At 55.1% G+C, this 14,263-nt stretch overlaps 1 protein-coding gene across 11 annotated transcripts in view; it reads left to right on the plus strand.

Annotated features, from left to right (window-relative positions):
- Nucleotides 1–14,263, plus strand: part of PRKCA (protein kinase C alpha) — a 355,119-nt gene that overhangs the window by 162,953 nt on the left and 177,903 nt on the right. The window contains exon 4 of one of the 11 annotated variants that reach the window (XM_067021355.1): nt 13,817–14,087. The exons of the other annotated variants lie outside the window; for them this stretch is intronic. Coding sequence (XP_066877456.1) covers nt 13,998–14,087 — 90 coding nt within the window. The 5' untranslated portion in view covers nt 13,817–13,997. The remainder of the gene's footprint in view (nt 1–13,816; nt 14,088–14,263) is intronic. 11 annotated transcript variants of the gene reach the window in all.

The raw sequence follows: 14,263 nt of genomic DNA on the forward strand, positions 1-14,263 counted from the left end.
TAGTCTATAAACATGTTTTCAGCTTCCAGATATAAACTCATCTATAAGGATAATAGTAGTGCGTGACCACAGAATTTTTTCTCTAATTTCTCAGTTGCTTTTCACTTACTTTTTCTTAATAAGTACTGTCTCTGGGATCTCAAAATATGGTATAAATTGACAAGATGAGGTTCAACTTTTTTTCCTCTGGAAAATTGAAATGTGATTTTTACCCCCCTATTTTGGTTAATTAGGGCAGGTAAAAGTAAACATCCAGTTACGCAGTGATGAATCTAGTCTGGCCCAGCCTGTATTCTTTAAGAAGTCCTAAGTTACAAGGATGTGTTGGAAAGAAGGCCAGTCTAAGACAAATTTAGATTTCATGTAAAGAACGAACTCCTCTCAACTTTATGGATTGATACTATGTGTGTGAGAAAAGAAACAGGGTCAAGAATTCTTTCATCCCTTTACTGTGAAAGGCGAGAAAGGAAATGGGGAGACCTGGTTTCTACTTTTAGATCAGTCGTCAAAATACTGAATGTTCTTTGACATAAAATATTCAAGTGAAGAAAGAATTGAGGAACTCAAATTTAGCTCTGAGAGAACCCTGCTTGCAACTCATGGCCCCTTTAGCTACGTTCAGCCTCTCATTCCGCCCGTGGCCGTATCTCAGCTCCCATCATGCGTGACTGGGACACGGGGGCCTTCTCGTGGTCTGGACCAGAAAGTCCCTCCAGGTGTCCAGCAGGGAGCTGCCGGGGTCCCGGGGTGGGCGTCCTCGCGGTGCTGGCAGACGGGGAGCCCGAGGAGTTGCACAGGTGCCGCGCTGGGGGGGCGATGACGGGCGTCCCGGGACAGCGGGTGCCCTGGGACCGAGCCAGTGAAGCCGGCCGTGGCCGGACAGAACACCTACGCTTGATAAGCCCCCCCCCGCTCCTGTTTTTCGGCTGCTTTTTGCAACTTCTGTGCTGACTTCCTTTTAGTGCCACTGAGTGATGTCCGTGAGGCTGTCCCAGCTCTGCTCGGCAGAAAAGAGCTCCTGCCGTGAGCGGAGCCCAAAGGAAAGAACAGCACGGCTGGAGGCGGAGAGCAGGGGTAGCTGAAGCAGGAGAGAGGCCCCGAGCAGCGTGAAGCCGGGGCCGGTTGGGAGCTCGTGCTTGTGACCTCCTGGGGAGGCTCAGTCCTTACTAGGTGTTATGCGTTTTGATCACAGAGGGGCTGGGTTAGTCCCTTACAGGTGGTTTGCGCTGAACCCCACGGGGCCCTTTGTAGACGGAGGAGGGACCAACTGCTCAAAGCGATCTAGAAGGACGCCGCGGGTGTTTCACGACGCCCCGTCTACTGGGCGTAGTGGTGAAAACCGTAGCGTCTCTTCGGAACTTGGGCGCCGTGGTCTGAGCCTGAGTAGGTGGGTCTGTCGTGGGCTGACGTGTGTGGGTGACTCACTGCAGAAACGAGTCAGGCCCCCAGAGAAGGCCGAGCACGTGTTTCATTCGTCGGACCCGCTGTGAACTGAGAGGGGCCTTGAGCTCTGCCCCCGGCCCAGGCTGTGGTGTCAGTACCCTTGGCACCGCTTCCCCGTGAGTTCTGTCACCGCTCCTGGAAGAGCGATCTGCTCCGGCTCCCATGAGTATCCAGAAGTGGGGGTGGAGGCTTCCGGGGGCAGGATTGAGAACAGGAGAAAGGGCAGCGCTCCCGCCCCCTGTGGTGTGGGCGACCCGAGGCACCTCAGCAGAGGCGGCCAGGGGGGTTGGGCTCGGGTTCTAGGCTCACCCTCAGTCCGGTCTCAGTCCGTCAGTGTGGGGAGGTGACCCCAAGCCTGGCTGCACATCTGGATCGCCTGGGGTGCTTTCCAAAATGCATGTCCTGGACCCCCTCCAAACTCAGGCAGGTCTCAGTTGGGAAGGACCAGGTCTTAGGAAGCATAAACTTTAGAGGCAAATAGTCCCGATGTTGAACCTCTGCTCCAGACACACCCTTACCGGTTGTGTGACCTTGAGCAGGTCACACAAACCACCGTTCCTTTATCTGTGTGCGGAGGGTAGGTAATCGTACTCGACCTATAGAGTTTGGGGCTGAATTCAGTGAAATAAGGCTTGTGAAAAGCTTGTTGGCTCATGGCCCATCGCTTGGGAACGATTCCGTGAACATTAGCAGTTACTGTGCTTCGCCAAAATGTGCACCTGCTGCTGGGTACCGTGGGAATGTGTACAGGAGCTAGGGAGAACCCTCCCTCCTCTGGCGAATATTCGATGCAGGTAGATGAGACAAGCCACCTCACGTGCGTGTTGGGCGAGCCTTGGGAGAAGGGAGTACTTTGTGATGAAGTTCAGATTGCTGGAAGATGCCGGAAGGAGAGAGTCTGGGCCTGGGCATGGGGATGGGGGTCCGGGGTGGTGCCCGTGGAAGCGGAGAAGCCAGGGACTCTGGAGACGGTTCAGAGTGAGCGTCCGGGGGGCCTGTTACCAACAGAACTGCCTTCTGGTGACGGCACTGTTTCTAATTCAAGACTCTGACTAATTGCTATTTTTAGTTGCTTGTATTCAAAAGCTTGTTTATACCTCTGAAAACTGTCAGCTGGGTGCAGTGCAAGGAGCTTCAAGCTCAGTCCAAACTCCTGAATTCTTGTCCCCTTTCTGCCCCTGACTAGCTTCTGAGGCCTCGGCTTCCTCGTTGTGGGGACGGGCGCCTGTCAGGGGTCTTGGGGGTCCAGCGCGAGCCGTCATTCAGCAAATACATCTACCGCACTTCCCTTCCGAGGCATTTATTGCACATCCTTGCTTTTTGGTTCCTGGTGCTACGGACCGGCCACTTTTCGGCGGAAGACTCGCGTGTTTCCCTCGTTTGATGCTCGAGGTTCACATCCCTTTAATGTCCACAGAGATGGGCATGTCCTCTTCGAAGAGCGTTTTTGTTCAGGTTGGATTATATAGAAAGTGCACGTCGTCATGCGTCTGCTTGGTGTCGAGTCTCAACAAGCTGTGCCTGTCCTTTGGAAGAGACACGTGGGAGCATATGTCCTAGCGCGCCATTCCTCTGCTCCGGCTCTAAGCCGCGGCGGCCCCTGACTTCTAAGCAGTCGACCCCGCCGACCCGTGTTCGTAAGTCAGTGTTTTCCTGGGCGTCAGGCTCCAGTCCTGCTCAGCCCCCACTGCGGACCTGACCAGTGATGCTCGCCTCACGGCCCCCGGGGGGCGCTCGCTCTGCCTTCGCGGCTCTTCCTGTTTGTCTGCTGTGGACCAGGCACCCCCCCCCCCCCCCCGTATGCACAGAGGACCCGTCGGTGAACTAAAGAGACAAACTTCCCGGCGCCTGTGGAGTGTCTCTTCCAATGCTGTGAGCCTGGAAGTGTAGCTGCCCTGTTGTCCCTGGCGGGGGTGACCTGTGACACGCACCCATATCCTTCCTCCTTCATCCAAGATTCCTTCGCCCCCAGTTCTCCAGAACCTCCTCGTGACTTTGCAGGGGGACTGAGCCGTGGGGACGGCAGTGCACTTGGGTGTGGAAACCGCGGGCACCTGTGGCGGGCTGTGAAACACGGCCACGGACCCTCCCACGCTTCTCTCGAGCTTCCTCATAGCGCGGCTGTGCAGACCTCAGGTCGGCAGGCAGAGCCCGGCTCCCCACTCGGACGGGTGCAGACTGGCCCCGCGGCTCCCTGCGCCCGGTGGACGTGGCGCACGGGCCGCACCGCGGGCAGCCGTGAGCCGAGGCGCCGGGCCTTCGCCGCTCCGCTCGCGCTTGCTCCTCGGGACGCCTGCCGTCGGGGAGAGCCCTCCCCGCCGCCTTGAGGGGGGCGGGCCGCGCCGAGCGGAGGGAGGCTTCTGGCTGCGGACCCCAGCCCCCCAGCCCCCCAGCCCCAGACGGACGCGCCTGCGCGAGCGGCCCCCGGCCTGCAGCCTCCGGGCGTGCGTGTTGTGAGCGCAGAGACGACCGCTGTGAGCGTGGCGGTGCGGGCGCGGACGGGAGGGGGTTGCTGGGCGCGCGGCCTGCTCCGCGTGGCCGCAGGTGGAGAGGCGGGCGTCTGAGAGGACCCTGGCCAGAGTTTGCACAAATGTGATTTCAGTGAGCTGAGACCCGTCTCTTTGCCGGAAGTGCCGGTGAAAGTGCTGACCTGGTAACATCAGCCCAAAGTGGAAGATGGGCGTCCGCCTCCGTCATCTAAACAGAACCATGGCAGGGCCACTCCACACGCTTTTCCCCCGTTTCCAAAAGTTGTATTTTCTGCTTTGTTTTCCCGTTCAGTTCAGAAGAACGTCTGGAATAGTTTGTTTATAATTGCTTTATGAATGCCATTTTATTTAATGCCCTTGCTAATCATACTTCCTGTGTATAAACAGTCGAAGTCAGCGTGCTTCCATATTGCCTTAATAACGATGACAAGCCGTATGTTTTGCGAAGTGGTCTGAACGTGATGTACCACTGGGACTGAAAAATTTTGCAAATTGCCTGTGTTAACTGTGCATCTGTTCTGATCCGTAGATAAAAGCAGCTATACACTACTATAAGGAAATATTGAGAACATTTATTAGTAATGTAGTCAAACAAGTTTTCACGTAAACGTATCTGAGATATATAAATATATAGCTGGACTGTAGATGTCACTATATATCAATCAGCCTGTTGTTCCAAGGCTTTCTACAGAGAAGATTTCTGGGGATATAATTGGCTGGCTTTGAAATAAAGAGGTAGTTTGCTTTATGATCGGTATACCAGCCGTTATCAATTTGCTGGGTCACCTAACAAACCGCCCCAGAAGTCGGGGGCTGTAAAACAACCCCGGTGTTATCATTTACATAATTTGCAGGTCCCGGGAGGCCTGGCTGATGTCACTTGGGCTCAGCTGGGCACCCCGCCTTCTCATGGTGGGGCTGGGGGTCCAGTCTGCACTACACCCCTCTCATTCTCCTTTGACCTGGGTGTGTCCTCCCAGGGCTGGCAGAAGCCCAAGAGGGTAATAAGCAAACCCCAAGTTTGCTTCCTTTAGGGTTGGAACTGGCACATTGGCATTTGTGCCTCTTTCTGTTGGACCAAGCAAGCCACTTGGCTGAGCCCGAAGTCAGGGGAGGCAAGGAAGTATATTTGATCTTTATGGGAGGAATTCCAAAGTCCTGTGAAAAAGGGTGGAGGAGGGAGGAGAGAGGGAGGAGAGAGGAGTTGGGGCCAGTAAGGAGATACACCACCTTATCTGACTCTCAAAAACAGTCATGGGCTTCCCTGGTGGCGCACTGGTTGAGAGTCCGCCTGCCGATGCAGGGGACGCGGGTTCGTGCCCCAGTCCGGGAGGATCCCACGTGCCGCGGAGAGGCTGGGCCCGCGAGCCGTGGCCGCTGAGCCTGCGCGTCCGGAGCCTGTGCTCCGCAACGGGAGAGGCCATGGCAGTGAGAGGCCTGCGTACCACACAAAAAAAAAACCAAACAGCCAAGACTTGCTAAAGATGAGCAAAATGGTAGATTAGATTAGCAGTGGTAAAGAAAGAGTTTGGGGATACTTTCGTCTTTGAAAGTCTCCCCAAACCGTCCTCCTTCGATACTAGAGGTTGTAAGCGACAGCTGGTGGGTCAAATCCCATGCGAGGCTTGTTCTGTAAATGTTTCCCTGGAACACAGCCATGCCCGTGCATTGACGTGTGAGTTGTGTATGGCTGCCCTGGCCCGATGGCGAGAGTCGAGTGAGTGCTTGTGACAGACTGATTGGCCCGCGAAGCTGAAAGATGTTACTCTTTGGCCCGTTACAGAAAAGGTTTGCTGACCCCTGTTTTATATTATGTGCCTGTGAAGCAAATTCAGTTGTAATCTCCGTCTCCCTCGGCCCCCTACCACCCCGGCCCTGCAGCTCCTTTTAGGGTTTTTCCGGTTTGCGTGGCATTCTGATTCTTGTGTGTTTCTGTAAAATAGGGAGATAAGGTAATTCTGGCTCTGGATTCCAATACAGTTTACATCCACAAGCTCTAATCCTTCAGCCAAAGTTTAGGAGCTGACAAATTAGACTAGAGCACCTACAAATGAGCGAGCTGTGGCTACTCCGTTGGTCATTCATGAGGTTAGACAATAGGGTGATTGTGTCTGTTCTGCTGAAAGACAATCTGATTGTCTTTTGTGTAGAATAAAGTACAGACCCGAGCACCCTCCTCCCAGGAGAAATACTGCAGACCTCCGTGTGCTCGGACCTCCTCCTGGCGGCCTCTCTGTTGCCCTGTGAGCTGCGAGCCTCTGGTCAGCATATCCTCATGCTGCTTTTCATTTTCCTCACTCCTTTTTTTTTTTTTTTTTTAAATTAATAAAATTATTTTTTTGGCAAAATACTACAAAGAAAATTTAAAAGGAAAAAACTATTCATTCTATTATACCTATCGCCCCCTTAGTATATATTTATAATGGGTTTTCTCAACCGGATGGGACTTTATGGTTTAAAAACCATCTTGATGACTGTACGGAAATATGGGAAATGTTTGTAATACAGTGTTTCATAGAAAAGATACGAAATTGCTGCAGGTACGCTGTTGGAACCGTGTAATAAGTACGTATCTATATGTAGCAGACAGAGGCCCTTGTCCTAATACCCAGAACCTGTGAATGATGCCTTACATGGCAAAAAGTTCCCTGCAGAAGTGATGGATCTCGAGATGGAGAGATGGCCCTGCCGTTGTCTAGGTGGCCCTTCGTAGTCACAGGGGTCCTTACGAGGGTGAAGGGAGTCAAAGTCAGAAAAGGATAAGGAAGCAGAGTGTTTTGCTTTGAGGTTGAGGAAGGGGCCGTGAGCCACGGAGCCTAGCTGGCCTCTAACGGCTGGGAAAGGCAAGGAAACAGATGCCCCCGGAAGGAACACAGCCCTGCCTTGTAAGACTCGCTCTGGACCGCTGACCTCCGGACCTATAAGATAACAGATTTGTGTTTCAGCCACCAAGTCTGTGGTGCTGTTATAGCAGCAATAGAAAACGAATCCAGCACGTACAACTGAAGAGAAGGTGCTTCAGGAAGTTACGAAGAGGCTGTATTTTACTTGGCTAGTGCATTTTGATCCAGCCTTGGTGAGTTTATCTTGGTTGAGTGGTTAACACTACGAGGCAGCCAGTGACTTTTAAATGTCAGAGGAGAAGGAAAGTGGTTGAGTCTGAAGTTCCAAATCAAATGATAGCAAACCCAGGAAGCTGTCACCTGGTTTGGGTTTTGTTACGTCAGGGTGGCAGATGACTCCAGCCTTAGAAGGGAAGCCAGTCTCTCTCTCTCTTTTTTTTTTTAAGCCTCTTTGGGCTGAAATGTTACCTTTCATAACTGGGTATTCTTGTAATTAAGATCTTTGCACAAGGTTAAGTGCAAGCATTAAGCTACAAACATGTTTACAGACTCTTATCGTATTCTGTAAGGTGACACTAGCCTTCTGGGGCATAGATGTGTGTGCTGCACCAGGCTTGCTCTCCAGCCCTGCTCTGTCCTGAGAAGCTGTCGTGATAGGGCTTTTGCCGCTTGTTCCCCCCTACCCCCGCCCCCGGCAGCTTGACCTTGTGGGCCTTTGAATCGAGTGACTCATTTCCTCGTCCTGCCCCCTCTGTCCCGCGGTCCTGTGACCTTGCAGAGCCTGGTTCTTCACTGGTGACAGGAGCCCCTGCCATGCCTAGTGGAGCCTGATAAGGGTCTGTGCACCTGCAGGTGGAGCCACCAGCGCCTGACCAGCCCCGCCTCCTGGGCGGTGGCACGGCCCACAGGGGAAATTCCAGAACCTCAGAGTCTTTGCATTTCTCTCCACGGTAAAATGAGGGTTTTGACTTTTTTCAATTCTTTTTATTTGTCCCAAGGCTGCTTTTACATGTTTTGAGCCACTAGATGACGATCATTATGGAAATGTCCTCACGGGGCCCCCTGGGCGGTGACTTGGTGAGGTGTCTCGGTGATGCTGTTACCGAGTCCAAGCCCGTACTACTCACTGCACGACAGGCCAGTAATCGAGAGACGAGTGGTTGGGGCCGAGGAATAGCAACTTCATCCAGAAAGCCAGCTGACCAAGGAGGTGGTGGGCTCATGCCCCAGCGAACCCTCTTGCCTGAGTTAGAATGCGGGCTCCTTTTCTACTAAAAGGGGAGGGAGTAAGGTCAAGCATTTCCTGGTTCCGGTCAGACTCAGGATGGGTTGTGTTAATTTCTTCCTTCCTGCAGCCATTCACAGGTGGGCCTGGGCAGGATTGTTTCCTGTGAGCGGAACAGAGGTATTTTAGCTTCCCGCCGATTACCTGGGAGGCAGGGTTTATGTAGAATGTAAGCTTCTAGGCAACATCCCTTCAGTGGTAAACTTGTAATAGCGCACCAAGGTTCCTCCCTGTACAACGCTGCGGCCCACGGCTTAGCGGGTTCTCTAGGGTCAGCTCTTCTGAGGCGTCCACAGCAGCCGCTGAGGGTGCTGCCGGTGGCGTGCAGGCCGAGCAGGTGGCCGTGGCCTCTCAGCCGACTGGCTCCAGGCCCGTCCGCGCTCCCGGTCTGCCCGCCCGGTCTGCAGGGGGCAAAGGCAGCCGGCGTCGGGGAGAGGAGGGAGCTGCAGTCGCCGTGAACCACGTCAGGAAGCCTGCGCTTTGGGCTTTGATCCGCCCATCTAATGCGCCCTTTACAAGTTCTTCGAGAGTAAACGATGTGCAATTTGGCCCCTGGCCCCCTGAGTTCACTCCGCTCTGACCTGCCTCTCCCTAGTATATCTGACCCTGATTGTCGTGAAGGTGATCAACTATTCTGAACTCTGAGTGGAGGTGTAAGCTGAGTACATTTATTCCCAATGAGACCATCTTTTGATTGGAGAGATGGAAGGAGGGGTAAACACATCAAAATGTTTAATTAAGCCAAAGACAACGACACGAAGTCTTACTGACGCACATGCAGACGTGTGCGCCCGGCGGTGTGAACTTCCCCGTCCTTTCACCAGGGCTCCCCCGCAAACAGCCATACGGCTTGAAACACCAATGTTGCTTCTTGGCCTTTCTGAGGGGTTAATACAGGTGGTTCCCTGTATCTGCGATTCAACCAACGACTTTTCCGTTTTGTGTAAGGCACTTGAGCACCTGTGGATTTTGGTATCCGAGGGGGTTCCTGGAACCAGTCGCCCATGACTACCGAGGGACAGTCGTGCTGGGGCGGGCGGTGGAGACGTAGAAAAATCATCCCTGTGTCCCCCTCCTCGCCCTGGCCAGGCCCCTCACCTCTGCCTCTTTCTCCCTCCCTCCCCTGGGCCTTTCAGGTCCTCCTGACACCACCTCCAAGTGCTTAACTGATTACCTGGATTTTTGATAATTAGGATCTTTTCAGTAACATCCGTCGTCCCAGCAGGTGCCTGGCTGGCTGCTGTGCACTCAGCGGACACCTCAGTGCGGAGCTCCAGGAAAACCCGCGATGGGGGCAGCCAGGGGACCCTGCGGCGCGAGGGCAGAGCCCGTGCCCAGCAGAGTGGCAGCCGGCCGGCTGGAAGGCGGGGGTGCTGCGTCAGCATCCAGATCTGCAGGCCGGAGGCAGTTCCCGCCCGGGGCTCTGTGGACAGTGCCACTTGGCTTGAGCTACACCTGAGAATCGCCCAAGGAGCTTTTCCAGGGAGGCACAGAGAGGCCTGGGTGTTCTCCGGATCAGTTAGGTCCGAGTCCCAAGGGGGGAGTGGGTGGCCTCCGTGCGTTGGCAGCGCTGCCCGGGTGGTCCCATGGGGGCCCAGGGCTGAGAGGCTCTGCTTCACCCGATGGCTTAGGAGAGTAGATTCCTCTGTGCCTGTGGTCAGGAGACAGAAATGCCGGCTGGGTGCCCTGTGTTTGTGATGTGAGTGTTCCGGGTGAGGCGACCCAGCCCACGCTTTCACAAGTCACCCTGCGGCGGCCTCCCGTCCTTGCCGTCTCCCCTCGGCGTGAGCCCTCCTGCCCGTCCGCAGGCGCCGAGGCTCAGACTTCTCTCCTGACCACCTGTTTTCACACCCACTTCCTCATCAGCTGGTCTCGACCTCTAGCGCAGCAAATGGACCCGCCGGGTACCACACATCACGGACGTCTGTGCGTCCCAGTTAGCGGCCGGGACACAGAGAGGACGGACTTTCTTCTGAACTTGATTTTCTGAATGCTTAGCTCATGGTCTGGAACCCGCGTTTCCAGCGGGGGAGTTTGATTTCCCCAGAGAGGAGCTGCGTTCCGGCTCCAGGGACCAGGCGTCCATGCGTTCCCAGCCCCCGCACCACCTCCCCGGCACATGCAGCCCTGTATCCCCCGAGCCCTCCCTGGCTTTGCTCCCATGCCTTTTGGTGCCTTCTCCCCTGGAGCGCTGTGTTCCGCTTCTAAGCAGATCAGGGTGCCTTTCCCAGAGGGAACACTGCAGATGGCGTTGCCCGTGGGGACGGGTTTTCTCCCCCAAGTGACTCACTCCTGCTGAAGACCAGGCTCTGGCTCGAGTACGTCACGCCCACCTCTGTGCAGAAGGAATTAGAGCCAGCAGAGGACTTTGAAGAAGTGACGTGGTAACTCCTTCTTTTTGATGGCTGCTTTTCACCAAACGGTCTCAGTTCTTTGAAAATGTTTGTTTGTTTGTCGTTTTGTATCGTTGATGCTTATATTTTTCATAAGCGTCTCTTTGTCCTTTTAATGTAATGGTACGCCCGTTGCCCTCCCCTGATCGGGGTAAGAGTGTACGCTAAGGACCGGCTTGGACCCACTTTCTCACCCACGGGAGACGTGTCTGCGGACAAGCCCCCCACTGCCCCGCCCGACAGTCGGTGAAAGGACGCTCTCCTCTGAGGCTGCACGGGGCTCCGTTCACCCCCGGCATCTGACCTGCTGCATGGGTGGGTCTGGCTGGCGCACACAGCCTGCGGAGGGGGGGTCGGGGGGGGGGGCGAGTGGGACGGCGCTTTCTTAGTGCAAGACGGACACGTCTGCTTTCCTGCCTGCAGTGCCGGGAAATCCACGGCTGGAAAATACTTGAACCTTAGGCAGTCAGCAACACTAGCCCTTTGAAAATGAATCTGAAGGCAAAAGAGACGTCAAACATTAGAGCTTTTTGTGACTGCCTCTTAGATACAACCTTCCCTTTCCTACACTTCCTCTCCCCTTACCAGCTGGTACTTAGAGGGACGTCCAAAAAGGTGCAGAAGAGTGATAGAGCTCTGTTTTTCGTGTCAGGAAATGAGCTGTTTTTCTCCCCCAGCACCTTCTCATAAGCAGCGCAGCTGCCTTTGCTTTGCCTGAGAGAGCAAGCACTCCTTCCGCTCCTTTGTTTGCCTTTGCCTCAGTTAAGCCGTGCCTCTCTACCCTCTGCAAGGTGGCGCGCGCGTCCCTCCTTTTCCGGGGCTCAGAGTTTACCTGTCCCGATGGCCACTGGCGCGCTTCCTGCTATTAGGCCGTGGGTCTTGAAGCACGTAAGCGTCCAAGGCTGGGAGTTTGCACGCCAACCACCGGGTTTACGCTGAGTTGTTAATCTGGCTACGCGGAGGAGGGCTGTTTTGAGGGTCAGCCCTCTGCTTCTTCCTCTTGCACTGCAGACCAGTCTCACCCATCAGGTTTCTCCAATGGGACACCTAGTGGGTGGGTCAGAAGCAGCCGGGGAAAGATCCAGAGAAGACTCTTAACGCTGCCCTCCTACGCTGGCCTGGGAGAACCGTCTCCTCTTCTAAGGCCCGTCCTGAAAGAGAGGCCGCTGTCGGCTGTGGAGGGCTGCGTCCGACGGCCCGGGCTTACTTCTGCCGCTGCAGAGGAATCTGTCCCCGGCGGCGGCTGCTGCTCGGACATCGGAGCAAATGGTCTGAAGGTCGTCAGGCTCCGGGGGCTTGACGTGGGGTCAGGCCTTTCCTTCCTTCTTTGTAGCACCGAAGTATTTACTGAGCACTTCCTCCGGGCGGCGGGGAGGGAGCTGGAGCGTTCAACTTGCGGTCTGTTTCTCTGTCCTTTGAGGCGAACCAGGACGACGACGACGACGTGAGGATCCTTTGCTGTTCCCCGCCCCCCGCCGCAGCCAGTCTGAACACGATTAGTTTTAATCGCGTCAACCTTGACTGTGTGAGTGGCGCTGGCCATGATTGCGTGTCAGAGCCAAAGACTCACGTTCACGCGTTCCCCTCGGATGGGGGCTGTGCAGTGGCTCAGTCTCCGGAGCAGGAGGGAAATTCTGTGGTCTTCTGTGGGTTCCCCATAAATCTGATGACAGTTGCATTTTCTCCCTAGACGTCCGACTTCCTCTTGAGTTTTGTATTCTCAGCATTCAGAGTCACAAGTTGATCTCTTTGAACTTGGGGGCCAAATGTGTTTGAATAACAAACTTCCAGCATGAGGGACATGGTCAGATAAACGTCAGGACTTAGAGTTTGGCCCATACCTCTATTGTCGTGAGTGACAACGAAATGAACGGGGATCCCTTGGGGGCAGACTTGGGCTATAGCTGTGCCGATTTCATTGATCCAAGTGATGATGATTTGAATGTGCTTCAATTTTAGTGAGACCAGGCTCTAACTAGTGCTTTACTGTCATTGTGGACCTGTAGCAGCACCGTCGTAAGTAGCAGTGGTTAGCGTCAGCTGCATACACGCTGAGTACCAGGTACCACCCTCAGTGTTTTCCGTGAATTCATTTCTCGAATCGCCCCAGACTCTGAGGTTACACTATCATCCTCTTGGCTTTCCAGCAGAAAGAAGCTGTGGCTTAGAAAAGTTCAGGAGCTCATCCAAGGTTTACTAAATGTGACAGCCAGGACCTGGACACCTGCAGCCTGATCTGCGACTTCACACGCGACCACTCTTCACCGCCCGTCTCTCTGGCCTCTTACGCAGCACTCACATGTTGCCAGATGGAGAGAACTCACCAAGGATGAGGCCTACTGAAAACATGCTTGAGAATAGATAGGCATCTGTGGACCTCCGTGCCCATCAAGCAGCCCATGGCGGGAAAAGAAACACATCTGCCGTCTTGAGGGGCAGCTGGTGAAACACGCACAGGCAGGTTGGCTGCTTCAACCTGCCCCACTGTGGACCCAGGGCCCCCGCCGCCCTGCTGGTGGACGTTCCTCGCTGCTCAGGGCTGGCCCCTGACCAGGGCAGACAGCACGGCTCTTTTCTTTTTTCTTTTCTTGCGGTGCGCGGGCCTCTCACTGCCGTGGCCCCTCCCACCGCGGAGCACAGGCTCCGGACGCGCAGGCGCAGCGGCCACGGCTCACGGGCCCGGCCGCTCCACGGCACGTGGGATCCTCCCGGACCGGGGCGCGAATCCGCGTCCCCCGCATCGGCAGGCGGACTCTCCACCACCGCGCCGCCAGGGAAGCCCGACAGCGCGGCTCTTAAGGGGCTTCTGCAAGTGCCTCTGTGGCTGCTGCCCGGCCGGCTTGCCCTGTCCCTCCCGTCTCCGCTCCTGTGGGCCCCTCGCTGCTTCGTTGCCGTCACCGGCCTCTCGCTCCCTCAGCAAAAACAACAGCAAACAGAGCCCAGGGATCCCAGGGTGCTGTGAGGCCACAGGGTCCTCTGGTCCTCTCCCCTCATTTTAACGAGGGGCCACACAGCAGGCCAGTCATGTCACCCGGGCCAGATCTCCGGTTTCCTGACTCTCCTTTATACTAACACGCCTACATTTGAAATCGAAGTGACGGCTGGGGCCCAGAAGGGCGTCACGCCTCGCACGCATCGGGTGGTCGGCATTTGTTTTCTCTCCCTCCCCTTGCCCGTGCTCGCTCATTTGCCCGGTTCTTGGATAGCTGCTGGCTTCTGCCCTCTGGTATCCATATACTCACGGTTTCCGTTTCTTACCTGGGCTTGACTCGTTGCCTTTTAGAGACATCTCTCTTTAAAATTCTTATTTTTAAATTATTGCACGTGTCCCACTTTCCTAATCCTGACGTCTATTTCTTGCAGTCCCCTCAGGCTGTCACCCGTCACAGCCCTGGGCGGCAGTGCCGCGTCGTGGTGTTGAGACGCCCTGACGGGACAGTGGTGTCTGAGAAGCGCGGGCTGTTCCTCCGGTGGCTGCGCCCTTCTCGGTGTGCTCTGGCGAATCCGGTCCGTCTGAATTCCGTTGTATGTGGACGGATCCTCCATGAGTCACGGAAGACTCATTCACAGAAGAGTCATGGAGAGACAGACACACAGATGGGAAGAGAAGACTCCCGAGGAAATGCTTTGTGAGGTTACAGTGTGTATTAGATTATACAGTCTGGGAAGAGGAGGGTAACACGCAGGTTAAAATATCTGGGATGCCATTAGGACAGCGTTGAACGTGGTTAACTTCGGAGTCGGAAGACCTGGGTTGCGGTGGCTTCTCCGCTTCCTGGTTCTGTGGCCTCGAGCTACCTGCTTAACCCT

This window comes from Kogia breviceps, chromosome 19 (assembly GCF_026419965.1).
Source record: "Kogia breviceps isolate mKogBre1 chromosome 19, mKogBre1 haplotype 1, whole genome shotgun sequence".
NCBI lineage: Eukaryota > Metazoa > Chordata > Mammalia > Artiodactyla > Physeteridae > Kogia > Kogia breviceps.